Below are 26700 nucleotides of genomic sequence, written 5' to 3' on the forward strand. Positions count from 1 at the left end.
TGCCATCTGTGTGGTAGCATCAGCTCCACCTCCTCCTGCCTCCCAATCAGGAAAAAGGCTCCTGGGATCTTCTTGGTTTATCAGAATCTTCCAACTGCCTCCCCAGCCAGACCCTTCTCTCCTTTTCTATTTCAGTCAGGATTCTGGGTTGCAAGTGACAGAAATCACAAGTACAAGGAAGGAGAATTAGTTTTAGTCATGGCTGGAACCTCGTACCTAAAACAATGTCACGGGATACTCTCCATACTTTTTCATCTTCCTCCCTCACTCTGTCTCTGTCCCTTAGCTTTGGTGACTCTCAGGAGCAGGGCACAAGGTGAGTGCCCATCCTTGAACAGATCACTGTGTGTGGATTATTAGGGTAGGCTTGGGCCATGAGCCCACTGTGGAAGTTAGAAGTGGGCTCAGCCTCACCCACGCCACGTGAACTGAATGTCTGGGAGGCGGCTTCCAAAACAAGAGATGGATTCTGTCACCAGAGGAAGGGATATTGGTCAGTCAATAACAATAGGTATCCTTGGCACCCTTGATCTTAAGTGTATCAGCTGAAAGACTGAACCAGGGACTGCTGGAAAGGGAGTGTTGATTGAGTCTGACATCTTTTGCCGCATAACAAAGTACTCCAAAACATAGTAGTTTAAAAGAACCATTTTATTTAGCTCATGATTCTGTGGGTCAGCTAGGAGATTCTTCTGGTCTGGACTATGTGTTTATGGTCAGCTGGTGGTTTGGCTAGCATCTGAATAACCTAGGACATCCTCACTCTGATGGTTGAGTAGCTGTCAACTGGGGTGCCTTGGTGCCCCTCCATATGGCCTCTCATCCTCCAGCAGGTCAGCTCAGTCTCCCTCCCAAGATATTCTGTGTTCTAAGTGTAGCAAGTGGGCAAACTCCATTTCACAAGCATTTTTCAAGCCTTCATTTGCATTTAGTTTGCTGAAGTCCCATTGGGCAAAGCAAGTCACATGACCAAGCACAACGTTAGTATCCGAGGTCACTGCCAAAGAACCTGGAAACAGGGAGAAGAAGAATTTGAGGCCAATTTTGCAATCTACTATAGGTCTCTCAGGAATGAGCAGTGAAAAAATCCCTTTCTCTGCAGTCCATGGATCCCGTAGACCAGGGCAATCTCCAGATACGGGGCCTTGCAAGAGGTGACTCAGGCCCCGGGGCTTCCCTGGACCCTCCAGGGCCAGGGCTGGGAGAGGCAGTGTGGAACCTGGCTCCAGTGAGGGCCCCACATGGGAAGGTGCAAGGGCTTGAGCTGCTAGTGGGGAATGCTTCTTGGCAGGGAGGAAGGCGTGCTGAATGCTGGCTCCCATCTCCCTTCAGCCCACTCCAAAGTGAGGATCAGGGTTCAGTCCCTCCTCAGTCCCACAGTCTTGCCCCCACCCTCCACCTCCCTTTGGTACTGAAGGACTGGGATGGCTCTGAGATGTGTGTACAATCATGTCATGGTGCCTCATCACCGTGGTAACTGGTGTCACCTCCTCCACAAGGTCAAGGAGTCCTTGTCCTTCCCTTTTTAGGGGGTGACTTTGGCCTCAGTCTGCTCTTTCCCTCAGGTGGCTGCACTGGAGCGGCAGATCTTTGACTTCCTGGGCTACCAGTGGGCTCCTATCCTAGCCAACTTCCTGCACATCATGGCGGTCATCCTGGGCATCTTTGGCACGGTGCAGTACCGCTCCCGGTACCTCATTCTGGTATGACTCACTTGGCCCCTCCCAAACCTACCCCTTCTCCTCACTCCCCTGCCCCCCCTGCTCCTCCAGCCATAACTGTCCCCCACTTCGGGCACCCAGACCCCTGTTCTGTCTTGCCTCCAGCCTGGGTAGCAGTGTGAATGCCCAAATGGGTCCCAGTGCTTCTCTGCTGAGAGACAAGGTTGGTATTTTTCCTAAAGGATTTCCTAGGGAAAAATCCAGACAAGATATATCATTTAGTGCGTACCTAACCAGTGCTGAGCACCCTGCTAAGAGTTCCGCATGCTATCGTATCTTTATAACAGCTCTGCGAGAAATATTGTACTGTCTCCATCTTCCAGATGAGGAAACGAAACTCAGAAAAGTTTTGAGGCTTCCTAAGGTCACACAGCTAATAAGCAGCAGAGCCAGAGAGAAGGCTCCTGCCGCATTACCACACTGCCCCAGAAAGCTAGTGGGAAGAAGGAGCTTGTCCTGTTTAGTTTCTCAGGTTGCTTTGGAAAGGCTTGGCTTTGTCCATTGGTGTTCATCAAGAATGTGGTCTAGAATGGAGAGTGTGGCTGTGAGATCAGTGCCCACGTGGCCATTTCAGAATGGATTGTGTACCTGGCTCCTTCCTCCTTCTTCCTCTTTCCAAGTCCTGGTCCTGGATGGTCTCTGTCAAATTCCTATTTTTAGCTAGGCTCACCTTTGTCCCCTGCTCTTCCTCAGTGACCCATTCACATGCCTCTCGTGAGGGAAAAGGCTTTTCGGTGGATTTACTACATAAATGACTGACACCTACTACAATAGCAGTGACACACAATGTCCTGCTACCACCAGAGCCCACTCACACTCATTCTATGGCTTCTGCCCACCTCCCGCAGGCTCAGCTCCCAGAAGCTTGGTGAACAGGGCCCTTCCAGAGCTTTCTGTCACCTGAGAGAGATGAAAGAACAACGCTTCCCTCCAGTACCCAGGGAAGCCTCAGGCACCAGTGTGTAAACAGCCCTGTCTGCCAGGTGGCGGCCACTGAAATTGCAGGCATAGGGCTTGGGTGGAAATGGCTAGCCCCTCTCTAGTTCTTTGCCATATCTGGTCGCTGTTTTTCTCTATGGAATGGATGGAATTAGCTCCAAGGAGTTGGGTTTGAGTGACAGCCCTACCTCTTCCTAGCTGTGTGATCTTGCAAAAAAAAGATCCCCTCTAGGCCTTAAATTAGTTATCTCTGAAGAGAGGACAATACCTTCCCTGCAGGGCTGTTGTAAGGACTGGATGGATATAAAAATGATTTGTAAACTAGAAAGTGTTCTGAATAAGGCATTGTCATAATTTTTCCTGCAAAGATCTCCTCCGTCCCTGAGCTTTGTCTCCATGGACACGCCCCAAACCCATTCCCTCAGGCCCCACCCACCCTGACCCCACCTCTGCTTTCTCCAGTATGCAGCCTGGCTGGTGCTCTGGGTTGGCTGGAATGCGTTTATCATCTGCTTCTACCTGGAGGTTGGACAGCTGTCCCAGGTAAGCCTCAGGCCTGGCAGTGCCAGAGGGCAGAGCCTGACCTTTTCCATCCCCTCACCCAAGGGCTCCCAGTGTGGTGTGGATGTGGGCCATCAGCTTCTGAAGAGACCTCCTTCATACCCAGATAATCTGTGCTCCCATTCCCCACCCCACATTTTTGTTTCTGGCTTCCTCTGCACACCCAGACATAAACGATGGAACAGTTAAGTCTGAAGAGCAATCTGAGTAAAGATGGCCTGTGATCCCCCAGGCTCAGTAGAAACCAACAGTATGTGGTGGCCCAGAAAGCGACTCTAGGCTCCACATGTGTTCAGTGCAAGTGAGGTGAAAATCCCATGTCCTTTGTACTGCTTAGAACACAAAAATTTGAGTCCAGTGCCGATCGATATTTTTCAGAAGAGAAAGAAATTAGGTAGAGTTTATTCAGGGGAAAATTGAACAGACCATGTCGCATGGAGAAACATTGAAGAAAGTGAGATTGTTTAGCTTGAAGAACAGGCCTAGAGGGCACAATTTCTATTTTCAACTACAGAGAAGGCAAAATATATGAATGAGGACGATAGCTTTGCAGTTTGACCCTACTAGATTTAAATCCCAGCTTTAACATTTTCTAGCTGTGTGACCCTGGGCAAGTAGCTTGCCCTCTCTGAGCTTCAGGTTCTTCATCTAGGAAGTACAGATAAGAGCAATTCCAACTTCCTATGGTTGTTGAGGGGATAAACGAGATCACACATCTCAGTGCTTGGCACCTGGTCAGCACAGTGAATATTTGTTAGAGGCCTGTATGAGTGAATGACTGATGAAAACAGACTGATGAAAACAAAAAAAAAACAGATGCACCCCATGGATAACACCATCTGATCTAGGCCAGCCCCTGGAGACTGAGGACCAAAGAGGGGAGAGCTTTGCCCAGGGTCATACACAGGGAGAACAGTAGAGAGGCTGAATGGGCCATGAAAGGGCCTGGATTGAGGATTTCACCAATGGCTGGAAAGTTGTTCCCTGTCATTTTTAATGTCCTTTCCAGCCCTGAAATTCTGGGGTTCTGTGGGTCCGCACCAGCCTCTTCTATAGCTGATGGAAGAATGATGCCTGCATGGTCATCAAGCGCCACCTACAGGCCAAATTTGGATTTGCAGATACATTCCCTTCACAAGTCAAGCCAGGGGAGGAGGCCCAGTTGTGAAGTAGGCTTTGTATAAAGTCTCCTGGGACTTGGGAAGAATCGCCAACCCCAGCTCAGTATCCTAGGCCCCTCTGCCCCCAGGACCGGGACTTCATCATGACCTTCAACACATCCCTGCACCGCTCTTGGTGGATGGAGAATGGGCCAGGCTGCCTGGTGACACCTGTCCTGAACTCCCGCCTGGCCCTGGAGGACCACCATGTCATCTCCGTCACTGGCTGCCTGCTTGACTATCCCTACATCGAAGCCCTCAGCAGTGCCCTGCAGATCTTCCTGGCTGTGAGTCCTCCTTTACCCCCACCTCATTCCCAGAAATGGAGTCCACAAACCCCTTTGTTTAGCCTAGTTCAGAAGGGCGGGACCTAGGTCTTGCAGCCTGCCTCTGTTTTCGTATCCTGTACCTCCTCCCTTTGCCCCTGCCTCAGACCATGAGTCAGTTCTGGGTTTAAATCTCTAGTATACACACTGTGTGACCTTGGACAAGTCATTTGCTCTCTCCAAGCTTATTTCTTTATCCACAAAAAGGAATAACAATGTCAACCTCTTGGAGTTGTGAGAATACATTAAGAATAGCTCCACGATAGTGATCATTTCCATTTCTAGAAGGGCCACCTCTACTCTAGGCACTGGATACATACAAAGTCACATAATCCTCTTTCCTCTTAACAATCCAGTAAGGTATTGCCCAGGTCCAGCTAGAGAAACTGAGGCTCAAGAGGTAAAATACTTACTTGTCTAAAATCACACTCCCAGAATGGAGAATGGAACCAAGTATGTTTGACTTTAAGGCCCAGTCGTTAACTTGAAGTTGTTATAGATTCGTCTTCATCTTAGCACATCTCCCCCCTCCAGTCGAGGTGAGCAGGGCCAGGCTGGGATGGAGGAAGAGTTTCCCTCTCCTTGTTTCCTTCCTCCCCCAGCTGTTCGGCTTTGTGTTCGCCTGCTACGTGAGCAAAGTGTTCCTGGAGGAGGAGGACAGCTGTGAGTGTGCAGTGCCCCTAGGGAAGTGGGGAAGCCGGGCCACCTGCCACCCTGCTCCTTCAGCACCCTGGACAGGGGCCTGACCAGCTCAGCGGGAGGGAGCCCTGGGTTGGTCCCTCAAGCCAGTAGGCTGGGGTATAGCCAGCCCATTCTGGGCTGAGGCCCAGACGTCCATGTGCCCAGTCCACAGCCCTGGCACTGGCCCCATACCCGCCCCTCTGAGACCCTAACCCTTTGAGGGCCTCGTTCTCCGAGGCCTGTCGCTGCCAGGCACAGCTCATTTCCAGCGTCCCCCTGCCTCCCAGAGGTCTTGCCCCTTAGGTGGCTCGAGCCCTGCCCCCAAGAGCCTTCTCACTTAAGAATGCCCCCCCCTCCAGGCTCTGTCCTCTTAGGGCCTTGGCCCCCTCCCGGACGAGCTTCTTTGTGTCCCAGCCGCCATGGGCCCATCTGTCAGGATCCGACAGCAAAGCCCCACCTCTAAGGCCCTCAGATTTTTCCCTTTCAGGACCCATAACTTGCCCCCAAACGGCCCATCCCTAACCATGTTGCACCTCCCTTTCCTCAGTTGACTTCATCGGTGGCTTTGACTCCTACGGATACCAGGCACCCCAGAAGACGTCGCATTTACAACTGCAGCCTCTGTACACGTGGGTCATGGCGCGGAGCAGGATGGGGTGGGGAGACCCGGGCGATAGTGTCAGGGAAGAAAGGGAGGAGGGATGAGGAAGGAAGCTGGATCTTTCTGTTCCCCTATTTTCGGGCTCCACTTTCCTAACCTATCTTTGTTTCCTGCAGGTCTGGGTAGCTTCTGCCCCATGCCCACCCCAGCGCCGCTTGCTTTGTGGCTAGACTGAGCCGCTGCCACGAGCTCGCGCCACGATGGCAGGCTCGCCCCGTAGCGGCTCGCCAACTGACTGCAGCCGGCGAGGCAAAATCTGGGTCTGTGGCCACTTGGACTTGGCCCCTTGCAGCCTGCACTTCGGGGGTGGGGCGGGGCGGGGCGGGCAGAACGAGGGAGGGGAATCCCGGGGTTTGTATTTTTTTTATGTCAACCTTGGCGTACGCTGGAGCCTCCCTCCCTTCTCCAGCCTCTCCCTTTCACCCTTCATCCAGCATCCTGTCCACTGCCCAGAAAGTAAAGGCAGGATGGACAGACTCACCCCATCTCATCACACTTAATCACCAGCTCTGGGGAAAGTGAACTAGGAGCAGGAGTCCTGGGTTCTAATCGCAGCTCCATCACTGAGTCTTTTTGTGACATCTGGCAAGGTTCTTGCCCTCTCTGGCCCTCAGTTTCCCCATCTCAAATAATTTCAAAAACTCTTAGCAGATGGAGCTCTTTCTAGCCTTCTCATTTGATTCAGTTCCCTGAGTTAGGCTGGGATTATAATTCCTATTTTGAAGATATGGCAACTGAGGCCCAGAGATGCGATTTGCTTGAGGCCACACAGCGAGGCTTTTGATGGAGACACGCCTTTGAACACAGTGTACTTTCTGTAGTTTTAGCCTCTACAACCCAGAAAAATAGTCCCTGAATTCCTTTCCAAGCCGCCTTCCACCTTGGACACTCTAGCACCCATGTGACCGACATCACATTTACATATCACTGCCACCACTTGCCAACTCCTCTCTTAAAGCAATATACCTGTTCTCTTGTTGGGGACCAGACATATGGAGCCGAGAGCCCTGAATTCAGCCTGACCCACAGGGAAGCCTTCCTAGACTCAGCTTCTGTCCACCCTTGGCAAACCTTTCAAGCTTTCCCCAGGAAAGGGGGACCATAACTGACCACACCCCCTTCCAGGTCCCTGAAGCTGCTACGCCATGATCCCTTACTCCCTCTGCAACTCCACTAACCCCTGATGGCTGCATCCACCTCGCCAGTTGGAAGACCTATGGTTTCAGAGTGGAAAAGTGCTAATCAGCACTGCCTGGTCACCAGTGCTCACAGATCACTAGCATTGATGACCATTCCAATGTCCAGGAATTCTGAAGAGGCGGAATGGGGGTGTGGGTCATGGTGGTGGGCCAGCACCCTTCCATAAGAGCAAGTAGAGATGAGACCTCATTCTCTCCACCTCCTTCCACAGACACTCCTACATACAGCCTGTCCCTAGCTGGTGAGTCTAAGAGCAGGAGGATCAGGCCTCCGCTTCCCAGTCTGTGAAACAGGAGTGACCATGCATTAGGAAGGAGGGTGGGAGGCACCAGAGAACTGGAGGGACGTGCAGACTGTTTGCACACCTGAGCCAGTCCATGGTGACCACTTTCTTCCATGCTCTCCACCCTCCAATCTAGTATTCCCTACTGTCTAAGCCAAAAAATCCTAAGCTAAGACCCCACCCCACCATCCCAACTGTAGTGCTGTGCCAAGGAACCAGGCCCAGGAGTTCCGCTGGTCACCATAGGCATCGAGGTCCCAGGTGGTCAGCCCAGTCAGTTGAGGAGTACAGCTCAAAAGAGGGACAGTTCCCTTCAGGCCTGGCTGCTGCCCCACCACTAGGCCAACTTCTGTCTCCAGCCCTCCCTTCTCCCACCCCCAGCCAGCTGTCATCTCTCCCCCACTCCCCCAACCCCCTTTCTACTCAAGGGGTTTAGCCACTGGTGCTTTGAAGCCTTTTGTTTTTATAAGACGGTTTTTGCAAGGGGACCAAGTTCTTACTGGGACCTTGCAAGGCAGGGAGTGTTCCCGTGGTTTCTGTGCAGGTGGGTTGATTAAAGATGGTGTTTTCTTCTCTATCTTCGTGTCCTCCTGCCCTGTGAGTCAGCAGGGTCCCTGCATGAGGGTGAGGAGGGGTTGGGGGTCAGTATCATTGTCACTCTCAAACATTCCTGGGTTCACTGGCCTATGCCTCTGAGTGGCTGTGTAGCTTTGGACAAGTCACTCTCCTTTCTCTTTCCTTATCTGTAAAATGCAGGGGTGGGACTAAATCAGTGGATTCTCAAACCAGGCTTCACAATCCCTTGGAAAGCTTTCTATTTGTTTTTCTGATTAAGTGCATTTTCAGTTTATGCTTCCAAGTATCCTTTGAATTTTGGTTCTGCCCTGTTCCTGACAATTCATTTCCTGACTTGGGAATAAGCTGGCAGGCAGTGCTTTAAATACAGATTCCTGTGCCCCACCTAGGACATCCTGGATCCTTTCTGGCAATACACCAGAATCAGTATTTTGAATGTTTTAAATTTTATTTACTTTAATTTACATAGCTAATATGTACCTATGATACAGAATTCAGAAAGTTCCAGGGGATTATGTCCTCTTACTCATTTTTCATATCTTTCCAAAGATAGTCAATTCTTTTTTAAATTATGTAAATATTGTTTCTCCTTTTTCACAAAAATGGCAACATATTCTGCTCACTCTTCAACTCCCTGCTTTTTTCACTTACCTTGGAAATCTTCCCCAAATAATACATGTGGAGCCGCCTCCCATCCTCCCACAGTGATTTGGTAGAATTGGGGTTTTTGCACCAGGTGATCCTGACACAGCTAGGGGCTAAGAGCCAGAGGCTTTACATAAGTATGCCCCAGGTCCATCGTGCCCCCCCACGTCCAAACCTCTGTGGACCATTCCAGGTCTTGGAGTGCAGAGGAACATAATCACAGACACTGCCTTCAAGGAGCTTATGGTCTAGGGGGGAGCCCACAGGATGGGCAGGCAAAGGGCGAATGCCGAGGACAGTGTAGTGTGGAAGGCGATCGGTAATAGGAGCTCAGGGGACAGAGGCGATCTGAGTATCCTGGACGGGCAATAGCACGAGCAAAAAGGGGTGGAGGGCGGAAAGCACATGGTATCTGAGGTAAGACTAGCCAGAGACTAACTGATTGGAGGAAGCTTCAGTGGGGAATGTATACATTTCCTACTGCTGTAATAAATGACCACAACTTTAATGTCTTACAACAAGACATATTTATTAACCAAAGTTCCACATGGGTGTCACTGTACTAAAATCAAGATTTCTAGAGGCTCTAGAGGAGAATCCATTTCCTTGCCTTTTCTAGAATGTGCCCTCATTTCTTGGATCATGGCCACCTTTGCTCCACCTTCAAAGCCAGCAGTGTCCCAGCTCTCTGACATTGCTTCCATCATCACATCCCTCTTTAACCACAGCCAGGAAAGGCTCTCCACTTTTAAGGACTTGTGTCATTAGACTGGGCCCACCCAAATAATCCAGGAAAATCTCCCCTTCTCAAAGTCTATAATCATATCTGCAAAGTCCCTTTTGCCATGCAACAAATTCACAGGTTCCAGGGATTAGAATGACACCTTTGAGGGCCATTATTCTGCCTTTCACAAGGAAGGATTATAACCAGGATATTGTAGCCCTGAATGTCAAAACGGTACATCCGCCTGACGTGGTAGCAATGGGAACTATCAAAAGGTTTTGGGCAGAAGCTACTTAATTAGAGCTGTCCTTTAGAGAGAACTGGCAAGGCTGGAAGGGTGGATTGGAGGAGGGGAGGCAGAAAAAGTGTTTTGTCTGGAAAAGGCCTAGAGTTTCTCACTTCTTGGGTAACTATGTGTGCTTGGGGGTACCTATGTGACCATGAGCTCTATGCATGTAAACTTGGGAGGGCTAGTACAGTAATAATGAGCATGAAATGCAGGAGTCAGGCATCCCCGGATCCAAATTAATCACTGGAACCAGTCAAGCTGGTCCTCCCACGAAATCCAGTGAAGCTCCCCCAGCTCTTGCCATCCTGGGGCCATCTCCCAGCAACCTCTGCACATTAGAATAATCTGGGTAGGACAGACCATCTTCAATAATTTCTCAGTCAGGTGCTCGAGGCATTCTTTGAAGCAATAGAACATGAATTCCCCAAGGTGCATTTGACAAGCACAACAGTCTATTGGGATTTATAGACATACTGGTGTTTTCTTTAAAGTGTTGGAATTGGGTCTTGCAGTTTCTAAACTGATTAGGAATGAGGAAGGGCCTCATGCCAGTGCCTCATTGCCTTCCAAGATTCACTACTCCACAGGCTACTGGTTCAGAGCAGTGTTACTCAAACTTGAAGAGCATAGGAGTCCCTCAAAGCCCAAATTCCTAAGCCCGATCCAAGACTCACTGAATCAAACACCTGGGCAAAGACAGGAATCTTTTTCACAAGTGCCTCCAGGCAATCCAGGTTTGGGAAATCCTAGGCCCGAGTGAAGAGGCATGCAAATATTTTTGCATCTTCCCCTACTCCAGTGTCATGGAGGCCCCACCAAATTATGCCTGCCAGCTCCCTCAGATCAGAGCTAAACTTCAGTTACCATCTCAAAGCTCAGTTTCATTTGTTACTGACAGTCTTACAATTTTATTTTTCTAATGTGTTAGGAATTTCAAAGGCTGTGAACAACTCTTAAACATTGACATAACTTCACACCACTAAGTTAGTTTGGGCAAAGGCAGGACCAAACTCTGCCTTTCGCTCTAAGCCTCAGTAACCCGGAGGACGTGAAGGCAGCTCCAAGTTGCCCTACTGCCACCTGAACAGGGGACCATGCCCTGCCCTGAGCCTGGGTTCCAGCGACTCAGCAGTTCCTCTCAGAAGGCCTCTGGAATCAGAGCGGGCAGGCCTAGGCAGACTGGGGCTGCAGAGAAAGCCCCGTACGGGGTGTCCATTACCCACATTCCACTTCCTCTGCCCCATCCATCGGGACCTGCTTTCTCCTTACAGTTTACCTTCCAGGCTGAATTGACAAATTGTCTTGTTTATAATCTTCCTAACAATCCTAAGGTAAATTCTATTACCACCGTCTTATATACATGGCACCATTAAAGGGATAGACCCAAAGTTACACAACTAGTAAGTGGCAGAGTCAGCATTTAAACCCAGCCATTCCGGGGCCGGCCCAGTGGCTCAGGCGGTTAGAGCTCCGTGCTCCTAACTTCGAAGGCTGCCAGTTCGATTCCCACATGGGCCAGTGGGCTCTCAACCACAATGTTGCCAGTTCAATTCCTTGAGTCCCACAAGGGATAGTGGGCTGTGCCCCCTGCAACTAAGATTGAACACGGCACCTTGAGCTGAGCTGCCACTGAGCTCCTGGATGGCTCAGTTGGTTGCAGTGTGTCCTCTCAACCACAAGGTTGCCAGTTCGACTCCCACAAGGGATGGTGGGCTGCGCCCCCTGCAACTAGCCCTGGAGCTGAGCTGCGCCCTCCGCAACTAAGACTGAAAGGACAACAACTTGAAGCTGAACAGCACCCTCCACAACTAAGATTGAAAGGACAACAACTTGACTTGGAAAAAACTCCTGGAAGTAGACACTGTTCCCCAATAAAGTCCTGTTCCCCTTCCCATTCCCCAATAAAATCTTAAAACAATCTTAATACCAAAAGCCAGGATAGATGCTACATAATGGCAGTACAACCCCAGGATGAGGTGGAAAATCATGGTGGAAGCAGAGGAGAAGAGGGTAATCAAGGGAGTCTTCATAGAAGAAGTGGCACTTGAACAATGAAGAGGAGTGTGTTTAGAAGATGTGTGCAGAGAGAACGGTATTTCAGGTTGAAAGAACAGCTTGTTTAAAAGTATAAAGGTGTGTGTGAGAGAGCCCAGCGCATTTGGGGAATTTCAGAGTTACAAAGAACCTTGCTACTATAATAGTAATAGCCGACATTCTCAGACTGCCTGCCATCTGCCAGGCACTGTGCTAAGCACTGCGTGTGGATTGTCAGATTTGACCCAGTAGCTTTATGAGGTGATTACTGTTGTTATCTCCAGTTCACAAATGAGGAAACTGAGGCTCAGAGTGGTTAAGTACCAGGCTCGAGGTTGCACAGCGATATGTTGCAGGGCTGGGACTTGAATCAGGATCTTTCTGACAAGCCTGTGTTGTTTGTGTGTGTGTGTGTGTGTGTTTAAAGATTTTATTGGGGAAGGAGAACCGGACTTTATTGGGGAACAGTGTGTACCTCCAGGACTTTTTTCCAAATCAAGTTGTTGTCCTTTCCGTCTTAGTTGTGGAGGGCGCAGCTCAGCTCCAGGTCCAGTTGCCGTTGCTAGTTGCAGGGGGCACAGCGCACCATCCCTTGTGGGAGTCGAACCAGCAATCTTGTGGTTGAGAGGACGCGCTCCAACCAACTGAGCCATCTGGGAGCTCAGCGGCAGCTCAGCTCAAGGTGCCCTGCTCAATCTTAGTTGCAGGGGGCACAGCCCACCATCCCTTGTGGGACTCAAGGAATTAAACCGGCAACCTTGTGGTTGAGAGCCCACTGGCCCATGTGGGAATCGAACCAGCAGTCTTCAGAGTTAGGAGCACGGAGCTCTAACCGCTTGAGCCACCTGGCCGGCCCAAGTCTGTGTTTTTAACATCTGCATTGTTCTACCTCTGCACTGGTAAGTGGTCACGTAGCCTCCAATACATCCTTGGAGTGACAGGAGCTTGCTACCCCTCCCGCAAGGACAAAGAGGCTCTGGGGTCTTTCAGACATACACCAGTCCTGCAGAATTCACCAGCCTAACTGAAGCAAGGGGTCAATAGAAAGATAGGCACTACCTTGAGTTTCACGCCACTTTATCCGTATCAATCCAATACCATTTGCCCAACGATCTCTGGCCAGAGGCTGTGTGAACAGTGCCTTGTCAGGACACATGGTGGCTGCAGGGGCACCCAGGAGAAGCAACCTCTCACAGGTGGGGACTCAGAGCAAGCCTCCTGGAGTGACCCAGAGGGCAGGGCATGGAGCTCTCTAGAGCAGAATTTCTCAAAGTTGGTATTATTCCCGTTTTGGATAAAATATTCCACCTCCAGTAGTGACAACCAAAAATATCTCTGGACATTGCCAAATGTCCCTGAGGAGCAATACCGCCTCTCCCCCCACCACCTCCAGTGAGAACCACTGCTCTAACCAGAGGAAATAAAGTGAGGAAAGTCATTGAGAGGGACGAGTGACCCTTTGGATAAAGCACTTAACTCCAGCCACATTTTTCCCCCATTAAAAAAATGGCATGACATTTCAAAGGTTATTGTAGTAATTAATGAGAATGCCTGTAAAGCACCTGACCCATAAGAGGCCCCAATAAATGTTAGTTCCTTTTCCGCGTGGAACATTAATAACAGGCCCCACCCCCAGTCTCGGCAAACCACAGGCCACTTCCGAGACTTACCTTGAGGCTCCAAACTCGGACCTCAGTGTCTTTGCCCATAAAATGGCATCGGGATGAAGAGGGGAATTAAACTAGATCAGTGGCTCCCAACTTTTAAAATTACCACCCCCATCCAGGTCCCATGTTAGAAGACAAGAGAGCTGATTAATTATTAATTTGTTTTCCCTTTGCCAAGACAGCTGTCCCAGCTGGGCGGGGCAGCACTCACCATGTGACCTGGACAGCTGGCGATTCCAGCTCAGAACAGAGTCTCTTCCGTAGGCTTGAGCAACCCCTCCCCACTTACATATGGGATGGTCCTCTGCCTTTTAGAAATACTGTAAAAGCACAAGGACCCCATTCTGCCATCGGAGGTCCCCAAATATCAGATTAAGAATCGGATCTGTGGGTGATTTGTGAGAGAACAGGGACTCCCAAAGCCCCATCGCCAGTACCATAAGTCCTGTGCCAGGCCCTGGCCTGGGAGGGTAACATACACCGCTGGTTCATTCGCAGGTATTGTCACCGTTTCATAGACAAGGAAACTGAACTTCAGGCAGTGATGTCACCTACCAAAGACACTAACTTCCCAAATCTTTTGCCCTCCAGGCGAACACATCCCATATGCCTCTCTGTCCACCTTTTTTGATATCCTGGCCTTGTGTCCAGGGAGGGACCTAGGTGTGACTGGGGGTTCAGCAGGGTGTGTGGTTGCTGACAGGAGGAAAAGAATCAACATTAAACATCCGAGCCCTTACAATGTGCCAGACTTATGTAACTCTCTAATCCTCATAGTGACCCTGTAGAGCAGCTACTGTGTTCCCATTTTATAAATAAGGAAACTGAGGCATAGAGAAATTAAGTAAGATTGCACTTAATTGGTAAATTAAGTGCACTTAATTGGTGGTAAAGTGGGAAGACAACCCCTGTTTATTGAGTGCCCGGCTGGCTCCTTTGCATAAGTGACATCGTTCATCCTCCCCACCATCTCCAGTGGAGGTATAGCCCGTTTTCCCACTACTGTCTCTTCCTTGTTTTCAGTCTTAATCTTCCTCTTGGGTACTCTACCTCCTTCCATCAGAACACCAGGGAACGCGGCTGTCAAAGCGACACCTGCTGGGTGGCACTGCATCTGCATGGCCACCAGACATCTATACTGGGAAGACACCACCCCTCCCTGCAGTCAGCAGGCCCTTCCTACCCAGGTACCCAATGCCTGGCCATCCTGCTGCCCAGCCCGTGCCCTCCCTCTCCCTCTCCTTTCTTGGTCTCAGCCTCAGAGAGGTCCTGGGCTCTGGAGTTAGACAGTCCAATATTTGTGTCCTGGCTCCACCACTTACTATCTGGGTAGTCTTAGCCAAGTCTTAAATTTCTCAGAAGCTTAGTTGCTTCACTTGTAAAATGCCTCACGGGGCAGGTTCTATGAGGATCACGGTTGGTAGTGAATGTAAAATGTGAAGTGTGAATTCCCTTCCCCTAGCCTCCAAGTATTTGTGTTTGAGAGGGTAGAGAGGGCTGGGGAAGGAGGGAGAAACATTTGAGCACAGAACTGTGTCCTCTCCGGCTGCTTAGAGCCAGCATGTGATAGAGTAGGATTTGACTCCAATCTACACACCTCTGAATCCCTGCTCTTCCCTGGCACCTCACCCCCACTGAAAGATGACAGCTCCTGGATCACCGTGAATGGGGATGGGGAGGTTTCAGGTCCCCCAAAAGAGGGTAGATGGGGCGTTGGGATTGGGAGAAGGTCAGTGGGGAGATGGGAGGAGTGGGGATGAGATAGAGCACTGGGAGTGACCAGGAAGATGAGTTCTTATCTTCGTTTAATGGGTCGCTTTAGGCAGGTTAGCCTGTTGCTCTGAGCCTCAATATTCCCATTTGTAAAATGATCCTAATAATATGTATCTTTGGGCAATAGAGTATGAAGAGAAGTGCTCTGGAAATTGTGAAAAGTTGTGCAGAGGGAAGAAATTATATTTTGGGTGGCCTGAGGCCTCCTTGCCAGACCACACTCTAGAGTAGTCTGGAGGGACCTGAGTCACAGCTCTGACCCCCGTGGGGCTTACAAAGGCCTCCGTGGCCTAGGGCAGCTCTGGGGGATGCTTAGACTTTCCAGCCATCCCCAGCCTCCTCCATCAGCCTCTGAAGCCCCAGCTTGCCCCCCTGGGATGGCGATAGGCAAAGGGCCCATCTCACTGCCACAGAACTTGGCCCTGAAAACCAGCCACCCTCTCCTGTCTTCTCTACCCCATTATCTGCTCACCTCCCTGCAGCCTTTGCCCAGAGGCCCCATGAAGTCTCTTCAAGCCTCCACTGTGATATGCACTCCCATTGCCTAGAGGTGAAAACAGAGCCCCTGGAAGGGAAAGGAAGTGTTCTAGGTCTGAGGACAATCATCTCTCCCTCCCCTGTGGCCTGCAAGGGCTGGCCAAGGATCTGGACCTTATGGGCACCCTACTGCTGGGGGTACACCTTAAGTATCCAGCCTGGTCCTGTGGCGCTCAATAGGTGTTTGTTAAGTGAAGGAAGAAGGGAAGGAATGAAAGAATAGCAGGGTAGGTACCGTGGTTATTTCCCTTTTACATATGAGGAAATTGAAGCATAATGAGGCAAAGTGTCCTCACTTTGGTCCCTTAGGGTCCCTCGCCAGGCCACACAGCAGTGATTGGACTCCTGGTTTCTGACTCAAAAGCCCTTGTTCTCCCACCTGTGGAGATTCTGCATCTTTGCTTTGGTTCTGCAGCATTTCATGTTCTCCATCAGCATAGTAACAGCATTGGCCTGATTCCCTGGGTTTTAAGGGACCTGGGCTGCCCACGTCGCCCACCCCTTTCTCCCTGGGAAAAGTATGTGAGACCTCATTTTGGCAGGGGACACCATAGCCCCTCCTCCAGGGTTAATGCATGTGCTGGTGACCACCCTCTCAGCCCCACTGGGAGCTGTGGTCACCACCACCATTACATTTTCAAGGGCCTCTAATCCTTCTGACTTGGCCAGGCCACAGTTCCATAGCTAGAGCTTTGTTTGCCTCAAGGGCTAATCACTTTCTCTCTCCAAGCCTTAGTTTTACATATGTAACATGCAGGCCCATTCTCTCTCTCTCTCTCTCTCTCTCTCTCTCTCTCTCTCTCTCTCTCTCTCTCTCCTTGTAAAAGGCCATACATCACTGAGCTCAATTTTTGTGCCCTCTCTGCCCCATGTCAACAGTGTGAAATAAATCAACACCTCCACTATGAGGCCAGTGCCATGGACCAGCAAGGACCTGCTCAGACTTGGCCCAGCAGGGAGAGGTGTGGCGGCCAGCGACTGCCTGTCCCTCCAGCCACAGCTCTGCCAGGGTGCAAATAAGGCTCTCGCTGCTTTCTTTTTCCCACCAGAGTATCACTCTCCTACCCTCCTGAGTCCCAGTGGTTGCCCATCTAGCATCCTTGCTCTGACTCCCCCAAGGGGCTTCTCTCCTCTGTTCCAGTCCTCTATTTCTGGAGAACATAACAAATCAGCCCACATAACTTAATTGCTTAAAACATTTTAATGTATCTCACAATGTCGTAAATCAGGAATTCAGGCAGAGCTCAGATGGGTTATTTTGCTCTTTATGGCGTCAACTGGGGTCAGTTGGTAATAGTTACTGGGTGGCTAATCTGTTCTGAAAGTCCAAGACCCACCCGTGAGTCTACACTCACATGCTTGATGCCTTGGTGGCAGTAAGACTGGGCTCAGCTGGACGTCTCTCCACGTAGTCCCAGGGTCTTCCCGTATGGTCTCAGACTTGAGGTTTAATTGCTTCTGCCGCTTACTAGCTGTGTTGATATGGACATGCTACACAACGTCTTTTGGTCCTGAGTTTTCTCAGCTGTGAAACGCGGATGACAATATTACCTGTTTTGGCGGATTGTGCAGAATAAACGGAAATGTGTGTTTGAAGTATTAGTATAGCTATTAAGACAGTTCTTCCTAGCAAGTTAGTTAAAGGGATGACAACAAGCCTCCCTCTTCACTTTCGTTCTCAACCCACTCTCCAACAACCCTGAGAAACAGGACCTGTCATCTTCATTTCAGAAAAAAGGACAGGACACAAGCAGGGGCAAGACTTGCTCTAGGGCCGACGGAGACCAGCAGGCGGGGCTGCGGAGCACAGAGATCTCTAGGAGCAAGCTGAACCGCGTTCCGCCCCTCGCCCCGCCTGCACCGCCCCCTCCCGCTCGCTCCCTAGTCCCCCAAAGCTCGGCCCCTTTAGACGCCATGTTTCCCCCATACGGTCCCTCCCAGACCCCGCGACTCCCCACCCCTCGCCTCCCGAGCTCGCGCCCCGCCTCCATCCCCTATCCCCAGCTTCGGGGGCCCCCACCCAGCCCCCTCGCGCCCCGGGCATCGAGCCCCGCCCCACCCGACCCCGCCCTTCGTCCTTCCTTCGCCCGCTCAGGCCCCGCCCCACTCCGAGGGGGACCCGCCGCTCCCCGCCCCCTCTCTAAGGCTTGGGCCCCGCCCTCACTCGCCCGTCGGGCCCCGCCTCCCAACCCCACGGACTCTCTTTGTTCTAGCGCCGACCTGCCCCGGTCCGGGGAGCCGCTGACTCAGCGCAGTGGAGCCAGACCATGGCGCCTCTACCCCCACCCCATTCTCTTTGGAGACCAGGAGGCTGGCGCCTGGGGAGGTGGGCGGTGCGAGCTCGGCAGCCCAGCCCTTCTTTTGTTCCGTAGGACATTCCTTTGCTACAGCCCTCCCAACCTGGATTGACTGCGGTTACGGTTTCAGGTTATGTTTCGGGAAACCGACACCGAATATGCCGCCCTAAAACCTGGGTTCTGCCACGTCCTGATTGTTGGCCTTGAGCAAGTTCCTTGACCTCCCTGAACCTCAGTTTCCTCACTTGTAAAATGGGAGACAAAAATGTTAATATCGAAGGGTCACTGTGACATTAAATGCGAAAACAAATATGAATGCTGCAGGTTAGTTCACCACCCTCCCTCATCCCACTTTGCACGGACAATTTGTCGTCTTCCCAAAGACTGAAATCTCACATTCTCACAATCTGATCTCTCTGATATACCTACACCCTGGTGGAGGTATCCTGTCGCACATTTCCATAGTAGGCAGTAACTTTCCCTATTCAAACAAAATTTTTAATGGAGATATAATTTTCGTTCAACGAAATGCATAGAAAAATTAGAACTTAAACATGCAGTTCCGTAGGTTTTGACAAATGGAAACACCCCTGTAACTCACATCTCTATCAAGACTTAGAACGTTCCCGGCCGCACAGAAAGTTCCCTTGCTTTGCCTCCCAATGAATCGCACCCTCCACCCCAGGCAACCACTGTTCCCATTTCTGCCACCCTAGATAAGTTTTGCCTGTTCTAGAACTTAATGTAAAGTAAAGCAACAATACGTTGTTTTTGAGCCTGGCTTTTTTCATTCAGCATAATCTTCTTGAGATTTATTCATATTGTTGTACTAGCAATTTTTTACAATTGAGTAGTATTTCATTATATAGCTATACCATAATTTGTTTATCTATTTTTCTGTTGATGGACGTTTGGGTTGCTTTCAGTTTGGGGCTAGTGTGAGACTGAACATTCTCATACGAATCTTTTTGTGAACATGACTATTTCTCTTGGGTAAAGGAGTGGAATTGCTGGGTCATAGGGTAGTTCTATGTTTAATTTTGTAAGAAACTGCCAAACAGTCCTCTAAAATGGTTGTGCCATTTTATATTCTCACCAGCGATGCATGCAAGCTCTGGTAGTTGCACATCCGCCTGAGCATTTGGCATTGCCAATCTTTTTACTTTAGCCATTCTGATAGCTGTGATGTATCTCCTTATGGTATTACTTTTAAATAATATATATTTTTAAGAAATGATTAATACAAATACACAATTCCAGAGATACAAAAGGCGAGGCCCAGGTAAAGGAGAGGCCCACGCCACTTGATTTTTCTCTCTAGAAAACTGTCTGTTTTCTATTAGGATATAAGTCCCACGAGGAGAGGGACTACCTATGGTGTTCACAGCTGTGATCTGAGCTCCTTTCCAATGCTAATAAAAGCCCAATAAATTTTGTTGAATGAATGCCAGACACCGTTCTAGGCAAGTCACATAACCTATTACATTATCGCATTTTGATTCAAGAGAATAGCAGGGTCCCTCCAGACGAAGCCTGGAATTGAGTGATACCAATAAAAATTTGTTAAATGAATGAATGTTGATGAAAGGGTGAGTGGGGTGGTTCTTGCAGGCAGTGCAAGTTGGTTTTTTTCTTTTTTTCTCTCAAGTACTTCTGATGTCAGGCACTGTGCAAACGCAAAAAATAAACATCTGTTATTTTTGCTGCCCAGCTTTACTTCACCCTCTGGTAATAGGACCTCAATTTTTCTCTGGGGATTTGCCTTCCTCCACTCAGCCCTCACTTCCATTAGCTCCAGGTGGGCATGTGACTTGAGCCTAAGCAATCAGATCATCTCAGTCCCTTGGCAACAGTGATTGGTTCAGGGATGTGCGCAAGTGCAACTTAAGCCAATGAAAGCCAGCCCTGGAATTATGTCCAAACTCAGGTAAGAGATGTGTTGTCTTTTTTTTTTCTTACTGGACATGGAAAGAAGCTTGGGAGAGATGAGATCAAGGGACTTGACTTATGAATGAAGTTAGGGAGCAAAGGATGAGTTCCTGGCACAGGGGTGAGTTCCTGTCAGAGGGAACCCCTGCCCTCAGGAGAAAAAAAGAAAAGGGAAGAAGGCCAGTATAGTAGAGTGAGAGAGAAGGGAAGCAGGAGATGAGTTCAGGGGGTCAGGCAGAGGCCCGTATTGAGGGTCCTGGTGGGTCATAGAGAAGGGTTTGGATTTTACTTCCAGAAACTATTGGAAGGTTTTGTGCAGAGGAGTCATATGAGCTGATTCAGATTTTTTAAATATCACTTTCTTTGTGAGATGAGACTGGGAGTGAGGGGGAGGGATATAGAAAGAAGGGAGATCTGTTACAATCATTGAGGTAGAAACGGTGGTGCTTTAGACTAAGGTAGTAGCTATGATGAAAAATAGACTGATTTAGTTTGGGAATGGAGCCAGAGAAAATGAAACAGAGCCTAGAAAGTTTTTGATGACATCCTTTGAGCTCCTGGATCCAGCTATACCTGAAGCTATGCCTCCTGGACGTCTCAGTTATATGAGCCAATAAGTTATTTTTATAATTAAAGATAGTTCAATTTGTGACTGTCACTTGGAAATGAAATGAGTCTTGGCTTATGTGCATTATTTCATTAATCCTCAAAACAAATCTATGGGATTATCACTATTATCAGCCTAATTTTGCAGTTGAGAAAACTGAGATTTAGAGAGGGAAAGTGAATGGCTCAGGGCCATATAGAGATTAAGTGATAAGAGATGGGATTCAGACTAAGTCACTACCCCAAAGCCTGTGCAACTAACCCGACAGAACACTGATTGTAAACTACACCCTTGCCCCCTACCCTCTGCCTAATATCACCTTCCTGGCTGGCACTCAATTCTGTTGGATCTCCCCTAAAGGATGATCCAAGGCCTTTTAATTCCTTGGTTCAAGGTGAGTCCTTGTGCTCCAAGGGAACCCTCAAGGGGTCAGAATCCCATTCACCTCTTTACATGACTTGCAAATGGTATCTATGATAAATGAGTGGCATCCCAAAAATCTCAAGCAAATTTTTAGTACAGACCCTACGTTATACACAGAGCATCTTCATGTATGTGGGAGACTCAAAGAACACATCAGAATTGGATGCTGTGATGTATGGTAAGACTTATTCTCTTAAAAGGGGTAGAAACTCAGAGCAAACAAGCTGAACAAAAATTAGATTAGAAAACTCAAAATATAACACTATTGACTTCAAGTATGGCTGGACCCAGGAGCTCAAATGACATCCTCCATTCTTCTTGCTTTACAGTCTCTCTATGTGGGAAGTATGATGGCCTCCAGCAGTCCAAGACTTAGCTTAGCAACTTCAGGGGAAAGACAATTTTCTCTAAAAACCCTGGGGACAAACATCTCAGGAGGACTCTATTTGAACCAAGTAGAGGCAAATGCCCATTTCCCCCTAATCCTGTCACTGAAGTTAGGCAAATAGGATACGCTATGGAGCAAGACATGGTTATGTGCCCACCGATATTACCCGGGAATAGATGGGTTAGAATCAGTACCAGTCAAACATACAGAATGGTTCCTTATAAAAAAAAAAAAAAAAAAAAAAGGAAGTCTTTATCCCCAAATAGGGAAGGAGTGATAGGCAGGCCAGTGCAACAAGTCTTCCTCAGAAAACCGGCCATTCCATTACAACTTTATGTAGTTGAACTTGGGCGGTTGTGCCTTCAGTTTGTACTGGAAAGAGGCAAACAGGCCTCTTTTTGGAGGTAAACAGGCCTGAGTTCAAGCCCTTCCCTGTCCTGCTTCCCACACTCCCCTACCAGCTTCCCCTGGGAGCCCTTCCTTCATAAATCACCTGTACAAGAATCTTCAGCTTGCGGTCTGCTTCTGGAAAAACCAGCCTATTTGTTTATTTGCTTTTATGAAAGTAAAATTTCTTTCTTTAGGTATTTATTTTATTTATCTATCTATTTATTTGGTCACTTATTTAATTAAACAAGTACTACATTCTCTTTATTCTCACTGTAAAATCCAAACAAAACTGAGCACAAAGCAATGCTTAATCTCACCAATCCCTAAGCCACTGCTCCCTGAGAGGGCAAACTGTGCTATGAATTACATGGGTGTCCTTTCAGACCTCCAGCTATGAGCTTTCACTCAGACTTGTATTTTCTTTGCTTGTTCTTTTCATAACTGGGATAGCTCTGTGTGTTCCATTTGGCAAACTGCCTTTTTTCTTTAAGAATCTGTCTTGAATGTTTTTCCATATCAGCACATCTAGACCTGCCTCCAGGGTGTCCTTCCTAAATGGCCTGTGACATCATGTTGCTCCCCTGATTAGAGTCCTTGAAGTAATGCTTCCCACCACACTTGGAATAAAATCCAAACGCCTTCCATGGCTACAGGTGTGGCTTGATGTGGCCCAGCCCACCACTTTTGTCTCCTCTCACACTCTTCTCCTCTCACACCCTATATTCTCCATTCACACTGGGCTCCCCTCAGTCACATGAATGTGACATTCTATTTATTGCCTCCGGGCCATTGCACAGCCTGTTTCTTCTTTCCAGAATAATCTTCCCCCTCTCTCTTTACCTAGCTAACTCTTACTTTTCTTTGAGGTCCCAGAAGAAAAACCTTCCCTAAGGCATCAGGTTGGATGATATCCCATGTCATACCTCTTTAAAGCACACTGTATTTTACCTGTGGCACACTTGTAAATGATTAATTAGTCCTGTTATTAATTCACATTGGTAAGTATGCTTCTAATTAATGAATTAATTATCCATATGACTACCATTTCATGTTTTTCTCCCTCACTGGAATGCAAGCTCCTCCAGCGAAGGCCCCCTTCTGTCTGCGTCATCCACATCCCTAGTGACCAGACTAGGAAGGGAGGGACCAAGCAAGGAAGGGAGGCTCAACACATGGTTGCCGAGTGAAAGGCAGAACCGGAAAGCTTCTCTACGTCCTTCTCTCTGAGGCAATGCTATCTCTTGTCTCTGCTTTGATCTTGGGCCTATTGTGTTCTTCTCCTTCTAGACCAACGTCTGCCAGTCACAATTGGTGGCTGCCCTCTCATCACTTCAGCCTCTCCACAGTTTGGGCTTGCCCCTGGGCCACCCAGGTCCAGACTCTACAGCAGGACATTTCTGCCCTGCAGCCCCCCATCAGCGATCCATCCTAGACATTCCTCTCTGGCCAGGACAGCAGTGGAAGGACTGTGGGAGCCGGGGCAGTTAAGTCAGAGGGGGAAGTTCAATGTGGCAGGAAACCTGTCTGGCATTTTGCCACAAATATACAAGGAAGCAGAAATATAAAGTTATTTTTCTCTGGTTTAAAAAAATTGAGATGGCAAAAAAAAAAAAAAAAAAAATTGAGATGGCAACTACTGCTTTCTAGATAAATTTTAGGTTACTTCTTTACATTTATAGAGCCATTTTGGGCTCTCTGTCCAGTCCTGATTCTCTGGGTACTGACCCCTACTACAGAGAAGGGTGTGTATGTAATTCCACTTCAGTGACCATAGCTGACTGGTCTAGGGGTGAACACCTGACTCAAACTGGGCCAATCAGAGTTTTTGAGCTGAGAACTTGGAATTTGTCACAGAGCTCCAGAACTGTCCCAGCAATTTACCACCAGGTGCTCAGGAAAGCAAGAAGGAGGAGAGAGAGAAGGAGGAGCAGCAGGAGAAGGAGGAAGAAGAAGACAGACTACAGGGAGAAAAGTGGGACGCAGATTTTTATTCATTCAGTAAATATCTATTGAATAACGACAATGTGTAATATTATAAGTACTGGAAATACATTGGAATACATCAGTGAACCATGAAAGCACAAATCCCTGCTCCCTTGGAAGATGTATTTTAGTGGGGAACAGACAGTAAGCAAGATAAATAAGAAAAATAAAGTTAGATGGTGATAGGACCTAAGGAGAAAATAAAAAGGTGGGAAGTAGGATAGAAAGTGTAGGGGCAGGAGAGGGCAAGAACTGAAATGTTAGCTAAGGTGTCCGGGAAGTCTTCACTAAGAATTTGGGTAAAGATCTAAAGGAAGAGAGGAAGCATGTCATGTGGCCCCTGGGGGAAGAGCAGTCCAGGGAGAGAGAACAGTAAGAGCAGAGGCCCTGAGGTGGGAGTGTCCTGATGGCCACATGGCAGGAGCAGAGCAGGCAAGAGAGGGGAAGATGGTAGGAGATAAAGTCAGAGAAGCCACAGAGGCTGGATCTGCAGGGCCTTAGGAGTGTGAAAAGCCATGGGGAAGTTTTGAGCAGAGGAGTGACATGATCTGACTTGCCCTTTAAAGCATGATCAGTATGGTGGCTGCAGGGGCAGAAAAGCAGGAAGACCTGTTAGGAGATTACTGCAAGATTCCAGGCATAAGTGAGAGTGGCGTGGACCAGAGATAGTGGTGAGTTGGTGAGAAGGGTCAGATTCTGGGTAGATTTTGAAGGTAAAGCCATCAGAACTTCCTGACAGATTGCAAAGAGGTGTAAAAAACAAGAATCAAGAATGATTCCAAGGGTGACTAGCAGAAAAAATAAACAGGGCCCATGTGACTGCCAGAGGACAGCTGCAAGCAGATGAGTGGCTTTGCTGGTTTCTTGGTCCAGGCCTCCTGCCTGCATGTTTTGCCCTTGGAACTTATTAACATGCACTTGTGTCATCCTAATAAGCCCTCTCACTCCCCTGTTTTCTGCTTAAGATAGTTTGAATGGGTTTCCATTAGGAACAACAGAAAGACTGTCCCCTCCTGATTCCCTCTTGATTTCTCATTTCAGTGGCCTGAAATCTCGTAATTCTTTTCTTTTTTTTTTTTTTATTAAATTTATTGGGGTGACAATTGTTAGTAAATTTACATAGATTTCAGGTGTATAATTCCGTAATACATCATCTATAAATCCCATTGTGTGTTCACCACCCAGAGTCAGTTCTCGTAATTCTTTTCTTTTAAAAGATTTTTATTAAAAATATAGCTAACGTACAATATTATATTAGTTTCAGGGATACACCATAGTTATTCAACATTTATTTACCTAAAGAAGTGATCACCATGATAAGTCCAGCAGCCATCTGATATTGTACCATGCTATCATAATATTATTGACTATATTCCTTATGCTGTATGTTACATCCCCATGACATTTGTTTTATACCTGGAAATTTAGATCTCTTATTCCCCTTCACCTTTTCCCCTTTTTAAAAATTTTTCAATTACAGTTTACATTTAATGTCATTTTATATTAATTTCAGGTGTACAGAATACTAGTTAGACATTTATATAATTTAAGAAGTGATCCCCTAACTAGTCTAGTCCCCACCTGGCACTATATATAATTATTACCATATCACTGACATATTCCCTATGCTTTACTTTACATTCCCATGACTATTTTGTAACTTCCAATTTGTACTTCTTAATCCCTTCACCTTTTTCATCCTGTACCCCCAACCCCCTCCCATCTATCACACCAACAAATCATAGTATCCATATGACACCATACAGTTATTACAATATTACTGACAATATTCCTTATGCTATATCCTACATCCCCATAACTACTTTGTAACAATCAATTTGTATTCTTAATCCCTTCCCCTTTTTTAAGGGATTAATCCCTTAATCCCACACCCTCAAACCCCCTTCCATCTGGCAACCATCAAAATGTTCTCTGTATCTATGAGTTTGTTTCTGTTTTGTTTGTTAATTTTGTTCTTAGATTCCACATATAAATGAGATCACATTGCATCTGTCTTTCTCTGTCTGACACTCCACTCAGCACAGCACCCTCCAGGTCCATCCATGCCACTACAGATGGCAAGAATCCATTTCCTTCCATGACCTAGCAATATTCCATTGTATATATGTCCCATCTCTTTATCCATTCATCCGTCAATGGACACCCTGGTTGCCTCCACATCTTGGCCATTGTAAACAATGCTGCAAAGAACATCTGGATGCCCACATCTCCTCGAAGTAGTGTTTTGGGTTTCTTCAGATGAATACCCTGAAGTGGCATCACTGGGTTCTTCATTGTCTCTCCTTGTAGCTTTTGTTTTAAAGTCTATTTTGTCTGGTATTTGCTATCCCAGCTTTTTGTTTGTTTGTGTGTTTGTTTGTTTCCATTTTCATGAAATGTCTTTTTCCATCCATTTACTTTCTGTCTGTGTGTGCCTTTCAATCTGAAGTGCGTCTCTCGTACGCAGCATATGTAAGGGTTTCATTTTCTTATCCATTCAACCCTTCTATGTCTTTTGATTGGAGCATTTAATCCATTTACATTGAAAGTAATTGTTGATAGATATGTAGCTATTGCCATTTTATTATTCATAATTTTGATTTTTTTTTTCCGTCTTAAAGAAGTCCATCTAACATTTCTTGTAATGCTGGTTTGGTGGTGATGAACTCCTTCAGCTTTTTCTTGTCTGGGAAACTCTTTATCTGTCCTTCAATTTTAAATGCTAGCCTTGCTGGGTAGAGTGTTCTTGGTTGTAGGTCCTTATTTTTCATCATGTTGAATATTTTGTGCCAATCCCTTCTGGCCTGAAAATTTTCTGTTGAGAAATCAGCTAACAGTCTTATAGACCTCCCTTATAAGTTACTCTTGCTGCTTTTAGGATTCTCTCTTTGTCCTAACCTTTGCCA

General features: G+C 47.9%; 1 protein-coding gene across 1 annotated transcript in view; it reads left to right on the forward strand.

Annotated features, from left to right (window-relative positions):
- NKAIN1 (sodium/potassium transporting ATPase interacting 1) overlaps positions 1 to 8109 on the forward strand; it is a 41435-nt gene extending 33326 nt beyond the window's left edge. The window contains exons 2-7 of the mRNA XM_081055719.1: positions 1566 to 1703; positions 3123 to 3203; positions 4471 to 4668; positions 5310 to 5370; positions 5936 to 6017; positions 6166 to 8109. Coding sequence (XP_080911845.1) covers positions 1566 to 1703; positions 3123 to 3203; positions 4471 to 4668; positions 5310 to 5370; positions 5936 to 6017; positions 6166 to 6175 — 570 coding nt within the window. The 3' untranslated portion in view covers positions 6176 to 8109. The remainder of the gene's footprint in view (positions 1 to 1565; positions 1704 to 3122; positions 3204 to 4470; positions 4669 to 5309; positions 5371 to 5935; positions 6018 to 6165) is intronic.
- The last annotated feature ends 18591 nt before the right edge of the window (positions 8110 to 26700 follow it).

This window comes from Rhinolophus hipposideros (assembly GCF_964194185.1).
Source record: "Rhinolophus hipposideros genome assembly, chromosome: 8".
Classification (NCBI taxonomy): Eukaryota; Metazoa; Chordata; class Mammalia; order Chiroptera; family Rhinolophidae; genus Rhinolophus; species Rhinolophus hipposideros.